The 15,594-nt window shown below is 47.9% G+C and overlaps 1 protein-coding gene across 2 annotated transcripts in view; it reads left to right on the forward strand.

The window, feature by feature from the left end:
- Positions 1 to 15,594, forward strand: part of boc (BOC cell adhesion associated, oncogene regulated) — a 51,433-nt gene that overhangs the window by 26,385 nt on the left and 9,454 nt on the right. For both annotated transcript variants that reach the window (XM_029116323.2, XM_029116324.2), the window contains 2 exons: positions 11,842 to 11,979; positions 12,176 to 12,445. In XM_029116323.2, the coding sequence (XP_028972156.2) occupies positions 11,859 to 11,979; positions 12,176 to 12,445 (391 nt within the window). In that variant the 5' untranslated portion in view covers positions 11,842 to 11,858. The remainder of the gene's footprint in view (positions 1 to 11,841; positions 11,980 to 12,175; positions 12,446 to 15,594) is intronic.

Raw genomic sequence — 15,594 nt, forward strand, 5'->3', positions numbered from 1 at the left:
TGAGGGTATGCTTTGATCTGTGCCACAGCGGGTACGGTTCTGCAGTCAAAACAGCCTGCAGGCAGCTATCTGCGGGCCTTGCTGTGTGTGTGTGTGTATGTGTCGGCATGACTGTTCTCCAATCAGGATTATCTCTTTATACAGGAATGTGCAGCTTGTCACTCTTGTCTTGAACAAGCCCCTCTTAAGATCACCTGCATGTTCCCTGAAGTCAAATCACAGATCAGGCCGGGTTGTGTGTTTGCCAGTGTGCAGTATGGAGGGTGTGTGGGTGTTTGGAGGGGGGGGGGCTGAAATACAGAATCTGTGTGGGGTGTGTAACTGTCATAACACAGAGTATTATGTATAATATTATTAATATAATATAATATTGCTCTAATATGATGGCTGGTTGCCGTATCTTTGATCTCAGATCTGATACCTCTGTCGTTTTCGACTAAAGCCATAGGGGTCAGAGGGTTGAGTTGCTCCTGTCCTGGAGGTTTTAGGTGTCCAGTCACAGAGAGAGACACCTGGAGCAGCAGGTGGCCGGGGTCCAGTGTTCTCCCTAGGGGCTCTGAGCCAGCCTCCCTCCTCCACACCCAGCCCCACATACCTCACTAGCCTTCCACAGCCTCTCCTACACAGGATGAGTGGACGCCGGGGAGGGCTGATGGAGGAGGGGGAGAGGGGTGGAGGGAGGTGGGGGGGGGGGGTGGAGGGAGGTGGAGTAATAGTTGTGGTGGATGAGTAAAAGAGAAATGGATGAGATATGACCGGGGGCTGCTAGTCACGGAGGAGTGACTCCTCCGAAGGTCAGTGTAGTTTGGGAGGTGAAGATGTGAGTCGGGGTGCCAGTAGCATTTCCTTGCCAAGGCTACTCAGCCGACCGAGTGCAAACCAAGTACTCCCTGTTGTGTTTGAATAAAGGCCTGTTTGGACCTCTCGCTCTCGGTGTGTAGCCCCTGTCTCTGCTCTGTGTGTGTGTGTGTGAGGCTGGCTGGCATGGTGTTGTTAGATCAATGATAAACTCCAGACACTGGTTCGTAAGCAGAGTGTGTATGCAGACAAACAGCCCTGTGTGTGCAGAGTAGATATTTGTACAAAGATTAGGGAGCGTTAAACGAGCCAAGGAGCGATGCAGGCCACCCTCTTACAGGCCACTCAACGCAGGGGGAGGACGGCACAGCCACTCAATACAGATGGGAGGATGGCACAGCCTCTCAACACAGGGGAGGCAGTCGGCACAGCCACTCAACACAGGGGGAGGACGGCACAGCCACTCAATACAGAGGGGAGGATGGCACAGCCTCTCAACACAGGGGAGGCAGTCGGCACAGCCACTCAACACAGAGGAGACAGACTGCACAGCTACTCAACACAGGGGGGGCAGTCGGCACAGCCACTCAACACAGGTGGAGGATGGCACAGACTATTCAACACAGAGGGGACAGACTGCACAGCTACTCAACACAGGGGGGGCAGACTGTACCCATCCACTACCCTTCTCACTCTCTCTGTTTTAGGTTTCCTTCTCACCCCACTCGTCCCTCACACACAGACACACACACTCAGTACAACAGTTTGTGAGAACAGAACCCCATGGAGCCATCAACATTTTTTCCTTTCCAGAGATTTGTTATCCAGCCACCCTTCCATGTCGTCTTGTGCCAATGTGTTATGACTGAGTTATGAGTGAATGATCCCTCTCTCTCTCCGGGACTCTTCTGGGAATGTTTCTGTTGTTTAAGACCGGCGCTGGAATGTCTGCTCTGGAGAGGGACCAACCGATGTGTTGCCCTTCGGTATCGCTCAGTGTTGTTTTTCATTGGTTATTATTGGCCTCTGTTTGGTGCCGTGGTTGGCTTTCTCTCTGTAGTCGTGTGTTATTGTCGCCTCATCTAATTCATGATGTTCTCGTTGAGGTCAGGAAGGAAGGTCGTCTTGAAGTTGATAATACCACCTAAAGCTGAAGGCGTCAAACGGGAACATTTGTCTTCCTTCACCTTTGAATGGACTGATTTCCTGGTGATGTTCTTGGATAATACCAGCAGTCTGTTTTATTTCCACATCAACTGATCTCAGGGCTGAATCTTCTAGGGGTACTATTTTGTCCTGGCGTGACAGTGATCTGGACAGTCAGATTACCACAGCTTCAGCAGCTGTTGGTGTTGGCCTGGTTTCTGGGTGTTTGTCTGTCTAAACATGTCTCTTCTTTAGTCCTGAATGACATGTTTTTAGTTTGAGTGACAGAACACAGAACTCCTTAGGCCACGAGGAGAAGACTCCCCAGTCTTCTGTCTGTCTCTCTGCCTGTTTGTCTGCCTGTCTATCTCTCTGCCGGTCTCTCTATCTGTCTCTCTGTCTGACTTTCTGCCTGTCTATCTGTCTGTCTCTCTGTCTGTCTGTCACACACCCACAACGGTAATCCAGCTTCTGACACTTAAAGCTCCCTTTGAAATGAGCCCCCTCCAGCTGTTCTTGTGGCGGTTAGAGCCCAAGGCAACACACACATGCATACACACACACGCATACACGCACACACGCTCTCTGAGCTTTATTACTATGTCATAAACATTCTAGTGGGGCTGTATTCCATATCTCTGTCCCTCCATTTTCTCTGTCCTCTCTCTTTCCCTGTTTATGTTCCTTATATATCCATCTATCTTCTTTGTATCCCCCCACCCCAGAGGGAGCTGGGGGGAGGTTTGAGCCAGGCAGAGCTCTCCCCTCCCGGCTGAATAATAGGAGAAATTGCTCTTGATTTATAATTGGTTCCATTCACTCTGATGTATGGAGCAGCCAGAGGAGCTTGGGGCCCCTTCCGCTCTCCCACCCTCCCTCTACTGCAGCCCTGGAACAGCTCACAGGGATCAGGCTGTATGGGGATACTGGGTAGGACATGGCGGGCTGTCTTCTCATGGCTGGCTGTCTTCTCATAGCTTGTTGTCTTCTCATGGCGGGCTGTCTTCTCATGGCGTGTATGTCTTCTCATGGCGTGTATGTCTTCTCATGGCGTGTATGTCTTCTCATGGCGTGTATGTCTTCTCATGGCGTGTATGTCTTCTCATGGCGTGTATGTCTTCTCATGGCGTGTATGTCTTCTCATGGCGGGTTGTCTTCTCATGGCGGGTTGTCTTCTCATGGCGGGTTGTCTTCTCATGGCGGGTTGTCTTCTCATGGCGTGTATGTCTTCTCATGGCGTGTATGTCTTCTCATGGCGTGTATGTCTTCTCATGGCGTGTATGTCTTCTCATGGCGTGTATGTCTTCTCATGGCGTGTATGTCTTCTCATGGCGGGTTGTCTTCTCATGGCGGGTTGTCTTCTCATGGCGGGTTGTCTTCTCATGGCTGGTTGTCTTCTCAGGGCTGGTTGTCTTCTCAGGGCTGGTTGTCTTCTCAGGGCTGGTTGTCTTCTCAGGGCTGGTTGTCTTCTCAGGGCGGGTTGTCTTCTCATGGCGGGCTGTCTTCTCATGGCGGGCTGTCTTCTCATGGCGGGTTGTCTTCTCATGGCGGCTGTTTGAATAGAAATATCTAAAGTAGAGTGTGTCATGTACTTAAATGACGTGGCTCAAGTCAACAATTCCTGTGGTTGGAAAAAAGAAGTATGAAGATATTAAGTTTGCTTATCGTCAGACCCGTGACCGGTGGTTAATTTTAAGACGGAGCAGTTTCTCTGCACCAGCCTCCTTCCGTTGGGAGTTGAGGGTGATTAGGAGGAGGAGAAATCAGATTATGGCTTCATATACCTCATGTAGTATTCTGTATGTGTGAAAAGACATCTGGACACTGACATGAATTTGCTTTGCGTGCATGTGCCTAATTTGAATCCCCCAACCGTACATGGTATTAACATTGGTACATGCCAATGTTAGTACTACTGTTAAGTAAATTACAATGTTATTACAAGGCAAGGATCTCTATCTATCATATAGAGTAAATGAGAGAGAAAAGATGCCTTATTTTACATAATCATTTACACAATGTTTAATTTTGGCAAGAACCGACACATGTCCTCAGAGAAGGGACAATTAGGGCAGACGGAAATTTTAGCCACTTTTACGTTCTGTTCACAATCTCACAGAATATCAATCTATTGGAGATTTCATTTTTGTTCTTGCTTCCTGTTTTCCAGACATTTGACAGGGCCTGTTTGTGGTGGTCAGTCCTCACAAACATCACTAGTTAGCCTCAGGGAATTCTGAAGATCCGTCCAGCGTCCGTCCAGCGCCAGGAAGGAATGTGGGCAGGACCATTTGTGTTAGTTAGCCACGGCATTATGAAAGTAATTAGCGTTCACTGGTTAATTCTGTCTCGTTATATAAATTATGCAAATGCAACCGTGCCTGGTTGATTAGAGCCCCCTACGGGCTTGGCTTCATCTCCCTCGTTAATCCCCGAGACGGCCTGGTGCTTGTTAGCGACGATGGAATTATTGGCGGAGGGGTGTAGCTCATTAATACTTGGTGAAGGGGGGGGGGGGGGTGGGCTCCAAAATCATTAGATGATGGGGGCCTCTAACATCCTGAGATGCTGCTTTTGATGTGTTCTTTCTAGGCATGTGAGTGGTGGATGCCTGGGAAATGAGGGTGACTGTGGGCTCCAGGCTCTGAGAGGGGTATCACCTGCCAACCTCACCCCCTCAACAGGCCTGCCAACAGGGTGGTAGTGTTTGGACATGTCCCACCTTGGTGGCAGCATATGAGTCCACGGAAGAGGTTTGAAGAATAGAGTGGACATTCGCTCCCTGTGCTTTGTTTTTATTGGTGGAAATCACTATGGAGACAGATGAAGAGTAGACATGGGCTGATCGGTGGAGACGGGAATTGAACCTTGGTCTCCGAATGGGCGCAACAATCTGTGGATACAGCCAGCAGCATGAGGAGAAGCTCCTCAGCTAGCCGGCAGTGTGAGGAGAAGCTCCTCAGCTAGCCGGCAGTGTGAGGAGCCCATGTCTGCTCTTCAAGCAGTAACAATGTTGGGTAGTCGGACGGGAGTTGTGGTCATGTCGAGCTAGCATAACAAAAAAACGACTGTATCCAATTTTTTCCAACTTAAACTCTGTCTCAACTGACAGATGTTTCTGATTGAGCATTTATTAATTTCTGGCAGCCCTCTGTTTGGCGGGATAGAGCATCTCTGGATGGGGTAGAATGCTTTTTCAACTACACCCTCCACCTGACTGAATGATTACCTGCATTTAACGGCCCTGATCTTCCCAGGTTAATTAACCGCAAAAACCTGAAGTGCCTGCAGCCATCCAGGTCCGGTCTTACCAAGGACAGAATGGACACGTCTCTCAGAGAAATGCATTTTAAAGTGAAGCTTGATTTCCCAGACTCCCCGAACTACGTGAAATAGACCTGTGTGTTGTCTACACGTTGCATTTCATTACATCTGAACGTGACCCAGAACTCTCCGCAATGTTTGGGCAACAACATAAGAACGTCCTGTTGACATATGAGGTCAGAGAGGACCACGACTGTATTCACTAGGTATCGGCCCGACAGACGTATGGGGATCCAGGTGCGTCCGGGCCCTGTAGGGGTAATAGGTCATTTGGCTACAGTAAATGCCTTTAAAGCAACAGTCCGGGATTCCAAGCCCTGTCAAAGCCGTGGCCGTTGCTTTCTAACCATCTCTTCCGCTTGGCCCTAGCTTGACCGAAGGGCCAACAGCCACATTGACTGAGAGACGGGAATATGTTGTACACATTCAAATGATGCTCTCCTCTCTTTCTCTCACACACACACACACACACACACACACACACACACACACACACACACACACAGACACCCTCTCAGGACAAGACCCCCTCTCCTCCTGCTCGCCTGCCAGTTGACATCTTCTCTGTTGATTTGAACCCTGTTCTGCTTCCTCAGTCCTGCCCTCCGACCCTAAGGCCCTGCTCCTCACTGCCTTCACCCATCCAAGGCATCAAACCACCCATTTCACCTCTCCACTACTCTCAAATCTCTTGGTCATTGAGCCCCCCCCCCCCCCCCCCCCCCGAACCACCACACACACACACACACACACACACACAGCTCCACTCCTCCATTGAGCGGGCCCCATCATCAGCTCTTCCCGGGGCCCTTCAGAGTAGCGTCTCCCCTTTCTGTGGGGCTCTGCGGGGTCTTTGTCTGCTGGCCGGCTCACTGCTTTACAATGACTCTCTACTCTATCAACGTGCGTTCTGCCTGTTAACGTCGCCAGGGGCAACCGGCCTCCCGCATGGCAGCTATGCAGCGCGGCATTGTGGGCCGGCGGGCCTGAGCGGAGCAGTTGAACCCAGCACTCCTCACACTTGACACCGCATGTGTTTATCTAAAGGGGGGCCATTGTGATGTTTGGATGGGGGGGGGGGGTGTAAAAGGACGTAAAACGGTGCGTAGAAAGAGAGAGAGAGAGCGCGAGTGTGAGCAGGGATGATAAATATTCAACAGCTCAGACCCCCCCCCCCTGTGTCTTCTCCATGCCAGAAAGCAGATGGAATGTGAAAGCTCAGGGAGGAGGCTCTAGCTGGGTTTCATCCAATTAGCAGGCCTGTCAGAGTGAATTTATCCTGGGAGGGTCAGGCGGGAGATGGGGCCCCGCGAACCCTGCTGCATCACAACCACAGTGAGGCTCACCATCTCAGTAGACTCACAGATCCCATTCACCTCTCACCATCTCAGTAGACTCACAGATATCATTCACCTCTCACCATCTCAGTAGACTCACAGATATCATTCACCTCTCACCATCTCAGTAGACTCACAGATATCATTCACCTCTCACCATCTCAGTTAATTCACAGATATCATTCACCTCTCACCATCTCAGTAGACTCACAGATATCATTCACCTCTCACCATCTCAGTAGACTCACAGATATCATTCACCTCTCACCATCTCAGTAGACTCACAGATATCATTCACCTCTCACCATCACAGTTAATTCACAGATATCATTCACCTCTCACCATCACAGTTAATTCACAGATATCATTCACCTCTCACCATGTCAGGTAACTCACAGATCCCATTCACCTCTCACCATGTCAGGTAACTCACAGATCCCATTCACCTCTCACCATGTCAGGTAACTCACAGATCCCATTCACCTCTCACCATCTCAGTAAACTCACAGATCTCATTCACCTCTCACCATCTCAGTAAACTCACAGATCTCATTCACCTCTCACCATCTCAGTAAACTCACAGATCTCATTCACCTCTCACCATCTCAGTAAACTCACAGATCTCATTCACCTCTCACCATCTCAGTAAACTCACAGATCTCATTCACCTCTCACCATCTCAGTAAACTCACAGATCTCATTCACCACTCACCATTTTAGGAAACAACTGAAAACACACGACTATTGAAGCCCATATCAGTCCATACAACACAAGCACATATTGACTGTCATTGACCTTTGTTTGAAGGTTGATTCAGCAAAATAATCTAGTTGTGTTTATGTAGACCCACCCAGCCCAACACAGTTTATAGACCCACCCAACCCAACACAGTCTATAGACCCACCCAGTTCAACACAGTCCATAGACCCACCTAGCCCAACCCCAGGGTTGGGTAGGTTACTTTTTAAATGTAATCCATTACAGTTACATGTTACCTGTCCACGTTTGTAATCAGTAACATAACTTTTTTATTACTCAAGGTTATTCGGTGCAACTCGCCCTGGCTGTGTAGTTCGGTGCATTTGACAAATAAACCTTGAAACTTTATAAATATATCATGATACCAGGTATCATTGTTCTGAGAATTATGCATTGAGTAGATAATTATATAACGTTTTATATGACTCTGCTAATATTATCGAAGGTATACTCTGTTTTTACCAGCCATCCAACCAACCAAAACCGGAGAAATGTAAACTAGAGCTTCCTCCGTCACTAAACTGGTTGTGCGCGTCCACCTTTACGCGCATGATGATCACACGCACAACTGAGGAGCGCAATTCATATTTTGGTTCAAATAACGATGTTTTTAGAACATTAAGTAATGAACTCAAACAAACAACGTGTCTGAATTATTTCGCGCAACAATTATTTTTCAATTGAAGTAATCCAAAAGTAATCATAAATTTTTTCAAAAGTATCTGTAATCAGATTACAATATTTTGGTTGGTAACGGATTACAGTTTTTTTGTAATCTGTTACTCCCCAACTCTGCCCAACACACAGTCTATATACCCACCCAGCCCAACACTGTGTGTAGACCCAGCCAGCCTAACACACAGTCTATAGATCCACCTACTCCAACACACAGTATATAGACCCACTCATCATAACTTTTTTAAAGTTCATATTAACATCCATCTTATCTAATCACTCAAAAGCATGTTTACAGATTTACTACCATAGGGCCACACGTACAGGGCTGTTCTACTTGCGGTGGAAAATGCCATTTGTTCATGACTGGGGTTAACTCCAGGCTAATGTTCCTCTGTGTTATATCAGAGCCTCCTCAGAGTGTCTCTGGTCTTCATCAGACTGCTCTGTCATGCAGAGGGGGAGACAGGGAGGACAGGAATGAAAAGACCAAGACTGGATTAGTCTTTCTGTCTCTCCCCTCGTCTCTCTCAATCACTGCTTTCCCATACTCCCCCCTTCTCTCTCCCCCGAAACTGTCTCTTTCCTGTCTTCCCTCCCTTCTTTTCTCTGTGCCCCCCTCCCTTCTTTTCTCTGTGCCCCCCTCCCTTCTGTCTCTGCTGTAATGGATGGCTGGAAAAAGTTGTGTGAAGACCAGCTTGTCATCCTAAGTCAGGGTATCTGCTAAGCAAATCCTCTGTGATGAATGGGGGTAGAGGAGTTGGGGCAGGAGGAGGCTGCTTTTAGGAGGCTTGTTGAGGGTGAGGTTCTAATGGACTATGAAAGATAAAGCATGTGGATCTGTGTGTTTGTGTGTGCATGCGTGTGTGTGTGTATTTGTGTGTGTTGGTTCTGTTAGTCTGTCTTGGGGTTTAGTCTTTGTCCCTGTGTATTTACCACTGGAACCCACAGGTGGTTAGTTCATGATGAGACTGGTCTGTCTTTCCTTTCACTTTGTTTGTGTGCTTTCCTCTTTTACTCTCTGATCCATTTTTCTAGGATAGGGTGAAGGAGAGTGGACATTTATTGGCCTCAGAAGGGGCGGGGCTCTCCCAATCCCCAGGAAGTATTTAACCAGGGTAGGACTTGTGTTCAGTAAGTACTGTAGCATTTCATTATGATTGTTGCATCCTGCATATAAATGCCCAATTAAGGTATTCAGACTCATATTCATCTGTGGTCATTTTCATGAGAATAGTAAAACAAGAAAAACAAGAGAAATGAGGACAATTAGCTGGGCGTCACTTTAATAAGAAGCATAAAGATTTGGGGTTAGTTTTTAGAACTAGGGTTAGGGTTGAGTCCAGGCATGAAGGGTTAGGTTTTAGAACTAGGGTTAGGGTTGAGTCCAGGCATGAAGGGTTAGGTTTTAGAACTAGGGTTAGGGTTGAGTCTAGGCATGAAGGGTTAGGTTTTAGAACTAGGGTTAGTGTTGAGTCTAGGCATGAAGGGTTAGGTTTAAGAGTTATGTATATGTATAGCTTAAAGGTTAGGTTATTAAGTTTGGATTAGGTTCGGATTAAGGTTTGGTTTAGAATGTGTGTGTATACGTATGTATGTATGTCAGTGTGTATGACAGCTGCGATGTAAGCTGCATAGTGGCTCTCCTTGTCAGTATTAGTAGTAGTTGGTGATCTCTAGGGCCCATAGCTACTTTACACTCTAGAACCACTACTATTCAATCCCATAGCTACTTTACACTCTAGAACCACTACTATTCAATCCCATAGCCCATTTACACTCTAGAACCACTACTATTCAATCCCATAGCTACTTTACACTCTAGAACCACTACTATTCAATCCCATAGCTACTTTACACTCTAGAACCACTACTATTCAATCCCATAGCTACTTTACACTCTAGAGCCACTACTATTCAATCCCATAGCTACTTTACACTCTAGAACCACTACTATTCAATCCCATAACTACTTTACACTCTAGAACCACTACTATTCAATCCCATAGCTACTTTACACTCTAGAACCACTACTATTCAATCCCATAGCTACTTTACACTCTAGACCCACTACTGTTTTACCCCATAGCTACTTTACACTCTAGAGCCACTACTATTTTACCCCATAGCCATGTAACCATCCGTTTATGTGCTTAGTAAACTAGTGGACTAGACCTGATGTGTGTGCATGTGTGTGTGTGTCTGTCGGTTTGGGAAGAAAACAGTTGATGTGTCCAGGTTGTTAATACAGTATATATGTCATGTGTCATGTGATCCAGCCCCTTGGGATGGAAGGGGGGTTGTGGGCTCTGTCTGTAGAGATTGATTGAGAATCAAAGAAACACGTTCCTTTGCCAATCTGTCCTTATGACTTTTGGGTTCTACTTTTATGGAACATTTAGACAATAGTAGCCAAATTGTGAACAACTAGAGCTGGTTGGTTGCCTCACAACCCTGTGGCCATTGATCAAACGTTCTCACTGTGTCATTTGAATATAACGACATTGGTGTGTGATACTTTCCACTGGCCGATCTGTCCTACACTGTCCTAACAGAGAGAAGGAGGGGGAGAGTGGGAGTGAGGTAGAGGGGAGAGGGATGGGGTTGGAGGGAGAGAGATGGGGGAGGGAGAGGGAGGGAGGGAGGGTTGAGAGAAAACGAGAGGGAAGGAGGGAGGGAGGGGGAGGTTTTCAGTCTGGGAGCCATAGACCACCCTCCTCATCCTGACGGGAAGTTGTTAGTTTAACCTGACAGGGAAGAATTTGGGAGACTTGGCAGAGGGCGATGAGGGAGAGAAAAAAGCTCCCTGCTCGGCATTAACTGTTAATAGACTGACCATTACCCCCTTCTCCTCCTGTCCCTCTCTTTCTCTCCCTCTTTCTTCCTCTCTGTTTCTCTCTCCCTCTGTCTTTCTCTCTTTCCCTCCCTCTCTCTCCCTCTCTCCTGCTCTCTGAACTTTTCTCTTTCCCACTCTGACCCATAGTTTACACACTAATATCTCTTGCGCGCGCACACACACACACACATACCAGTATCCCCTATTTCCCTCCCTCCTCCCTGCAGTCAGTTGTTCTTTGTGTGGAGGGGTGAATGTAGGCTCTGTATCACCCCCCCCCCCCCATCCCAAACCCCTCTACCTGTATCCGTTACACCTGAGTGGGCGGAGTGGGGTTACCTGCGGAATGAGGGTGCCCCTTTGATGAGGAGAGAGGCTGATGGGTCCTGGAGGATGGGGGTGGACAGAAAATAAAGGTTCTGTTTGTGTCTGGGCCCGTGTTGTATTTCTCAGGGCCTCACCTGTGTGTGTATGTGTGTGTGTGTGTGTGTGTGTGGTGGGGGGGCTTGTTTTTCTATCCTTGTGGGGACTGTTTGGTGTGGGGAAAACAGGGTTTTGTGTGTGGGCATGTTTGTAACTTGATGTTTAGATTGGTTTGGCGTAGCCATGGTGATTTTCACATTGTCATGGTTGAAGTGGTTCTTGGTTCAGTATCTGACTATTATTATTTTAGTCTGCGATAGAGAAACGTGCGCAAACGTCTCAACTTTCATTGGCATGCACAGAGGGAGACGAGCCGCGGGAGTGTTGCGGGTCTGAAAGAAGGAGAAATCTGAAGTAGCCGCTCAACACAGAGGTTTTTGTATATAAGAGAAAATAATCGTCTTGGGTACTCTGCCGTATCTATCATAGTGTGTAAACCCTCTGATAGTGTGTGTGTGTGTGTGTGTGTGTGTGTGTGTTTTGAGTGAATTCACACTGTTTGTTATGAGTGTCTTAAATCTGTGTGTGTGTCTCTCCAACAGGGGGTATTGTATGGAAAATGTCTGGAGCGTTAGACTGGACTCCCTGGATGAAGAAGCGGCGGGTGCGAGGGCTGTGTGCCCTGGGTGCAGTGCTGCTGTGCTGCCTGCAGGGCGGAGACAGTGTCAACGGGGCCACTGGTGAGTGGAGGAGCCGTGGCCGTTTCACGGCGCAGTTGAATGAGCGAGCGATCGCAAACACTGTGTGTCACTGTGCTAAAGGTGTTTTTCTATGAATGTGTGACTTAACGCCCCTCTCCTCGTCCCAATCCCGCCCCCCCCCCCCCTCATCCACCCTCCTCATCCCGCTCTCGTCCCCCACTCATCCCTCTCCCAGGTGAGGTGCCAGTGTTCACCGAGGAGCCTCTGTCGGTGGTCCAGAAGCTAGGCGGAAGCGTGACCCTGAGGTGCAGCGCCCGACCCGCCGCGACCAACATCAGCTGGCGGCTGAACGGGCGCGAGCTGGACGGGGACCTGGGGGTGGTGGTGGGCCCCGGCACTCTGGTTATCCCGGCCCTCACCAACCGGACCCTGGGCCGGTACCAGTGCGTGGCCAGCACTAACGCCGGGGCCCTGGCCAGTGTACCAGCCAACGTCACCGCCGCCAGTGAGTTGTGGTTCAAACGGGGATGAAACGTGCAAAAACGTTGAACCTGTGGTGAAGTTTAATATTACGTCGCACTGAGCTTGGCGGTGAAAAAAAGAATGAAGGGTGAAAGAAGAATGCTGCTTACTTCAAGTGTCAGACAGAACATGTCATATAAGGTGTCCTAGAGCCAGTCAAAGTAAAGCTAAAACAGTTGAGTGAAAGTGCATTTGTGGGCAGATTGCAAAGTATACCTGTAGATCAGCCAGCAGGACAGAGCTACGGTTTTGGCTTAGATGTGTTATAGTCATCCAGTGGTGAGGATGTGTAGTGTTATAGTCATCCAGTGGTGGGGATGTGTAGTGTTATAGTCATCCAGTGGTGAGGATGTGTAGTGTTATAGTCATCCAGTGGTGGGGATGTGTAGTGTTATAGTCATCCAGTGGTGAGGATGTATAGTGTTATAGTCATCCAGTGGTGAGGATGTGAAGTGTTATAGTCATCCAGTGGTGGGGATGTGTAGTGTTATAGTCATCCAGTGGTGAGGATGTGTAGTGTTATAGTCATCCAGTGGTGGGGATGTGTAGTGTTATAGTCATCCAGTGGTGGGGATGTGTAGTGTTATAGTCATCCAGTGGTGGGGATGTGTAGTGTTACAGTCATCCAGTGGTGGGGATGTGTATAGTGTTATAGTCATCCAGTGGTGGGGATGTCTATGGTGTTATAGTCATCCAGTGATGGGGATGTCTATAGTGTTATAGTCATCCAGTGGTGGTGATGTGTATAGTGTTATAGTCATCCAGTGGTGGGGATGTGTATGGTGTTATAGTCATCCAGTGGTGGGGATGTATATGGTGTTATAGTCATCCAGTGGTGGTGATGTGTATAGTGTTATAGTCATCCAGTGGTGGGGATGTGTATGGTGTTATAGTCATCCAGTGATGGGGATGTGTATGGTGTTATAGTCATCCAGTGATGGGGATGTGTAGTATCTTGAGGAGGAGACAGGGTGTGACCCTGGAGACATGTGGTGGGGCAGGCCTGTCCAGGAGGGGGGGGGGGCACTGGGGTCACTTTTAATGGGGCCTTCTCCTTGAATTCCAGCTCTGTTCCTTGTCCACCACATTCCTCTGGCAGGGGACGTATGGCCACGTAATTGAGTAGAGGGCTGCTTTGTCGCAAGGAGATAAGTGTGAGGGAGAGAATGATTGACAAGCAAATAAAAAAGGAAGCATAAAACAGAGAGATATAAGTGTTTGGGAGGTGGTGTGTGTGTGTGTGTGTGTGTGTTTGTGTGAGTGTGTGTGATGATCCTGGGCAAATCTGGTCAAATTAAGACATCTCATTGAGAAAGGGCTCTTTTGATAGATTATGGTTAAGGCTACATTTCGGTTCAGAATTAGAATAAGTTTAGGTTTAGATTTAGGTGTCAAGCTTTGGTTGATATTCCAGGGTTTTGGGGGGGATAGTTTTAAGATGTGTGTGTGTCCTGGGTTAAGTAGCAGGAGGTGTTTTTAGGCCAGTTCAGACAGGAACCCCTAACAAGATGAGACGTGATGTCACAGTCTCCCTCTCTCGACCTTACACAGTCCTCCCACTTTTTCTCCTTTATTTGTTATTTGAGTGTTGGGTGTCAGTAATGTCTGTCTGTGTGTGTGACTTCAACTGCCAAGTGTTTCGCGGTTGCTATGAAAGACGATAATAATTCGTTACAATACGAGTGAAATATTTTTTCACTCAAATATTTCAAATTAATTATGATAAAAAGCATATTTTCAGTGTTTGAGTTGGATTACCCTGAAGAACAGAATTATGTGGGCGTTCACTGGTCGTTAATATTAATTGGCTAGCTCAAACTCTGTAGCAATTTCTTTAGTCAATTTGAGATACACGTTTGAGGTGGCGCTTTTAAGTGTTTTTCATAATAAATGCCTTGGCCACAAATATGAGCCGACAACATTAACATTTAACGTTTTTCCAATTGAGCGGGCTCTTTGATCCCAAGCGACCTCCGCTTGGTCTTCAGATGGCTGGAGGGGCACGAGTTCATGAAGGGCAGCGGTGGTGGATGCTTTAGAGGGTTAACACTGTCCCTGGGCAGACGCTTCCAGGCTTAACCTCTTCCAAGCAACCTCAGATGCAGCGCTGATGAATTGATACAGGATGAGTCTCCAGCATCAGAATGTATGGAGCCAGACAGACGCCACTCCTCAGGCCTCTAATTGAATAAAGACTCCTCAGTGTGTGTGTGTGTGTGTGTGTGTGTGTGTGTGTGTGTGTGTCCCGGCCTCTCAGCCCCCCCAGCAAACCAACTAATGTAACCTCAGGGACAGTCTATTGTGAGTCTCTTTTTTGTAGTTGGTGTGTGTGTGTGTGTGTGTGTGTGTGTGTGTGTGTGTGTGTGTGTGTGTGTGTGTGTGTGTGTGTGTGTGTGTGTGTGTGTGTGTGTGTGTGTGTGTGTGTGTGTGTGTGTGTGTGTGTGTGTGTGTGTGTGTGTCCCGGCCTCTCAGCCCCCCCAGCAAACCAACTAATGTAACCTCAGGGACAGTCTATTGTGAGTCTCTTTTTTGTAGTTGGTGTGTGTGTGTGTGTGTGTTTGTGTGTGTGTGTGTGTGTGTGGGACTGAATTATGTGTCATGTATGTTGGTGTATATTTTTATTCATTCACACAGACTCACATGAAGTACACTAAGTTATTATTCATTCGCACACACCCAGCCACACACACAAAGTCCACTGTATTTGTATTCATGCACACACACTAATATAAAGCACACTAATATCTTCATGTGGCGGAGGTGTGGGGAGGAGATGGGGAGGAGATGGGGAGGAGGGGGTTAAAGGTGTTTTTCAGGAGAGGAGATGCAGGAGAGGTGGTTGAGGAGTGGGGGTGGATGGAGAGGCAAGCAGGAGGTAACTGTAAAAACAGCCTGATTGATTTAGCAAATGGAGCATCACAAAGTCTCCCTTCTAGGCCCCACCTCCTGTCCACACACACACACACACACACGGTACTCAGCATGAAATGTCCTGGGTTTCTCATCTCTTTTGGACAGTGAGTTGGAGGTGGTGGGGGGGGCACCTGTCAAGGCCTATCCTAGTGTTGCAGCTCTCCCCCCCCCCCCCAGAGAGCATCAGACACACACATCCTGCGTGGGGAATAGATCAGG

This window comes from Esox lucius, chromosome 21, assembly GCF_011004845.1.
Source record: "Esox lucius isolate fEsoLuc1 chromosome 21, fEsoLuc1.pri, whole genome shotgun sequence".
In the NCBI taxonomy this organism is placed as follows: Eukaryota; Metazoa; Chordata; class Actinopteri; order Esociformes; family Esocidae; genus Esox; species Esox lucius.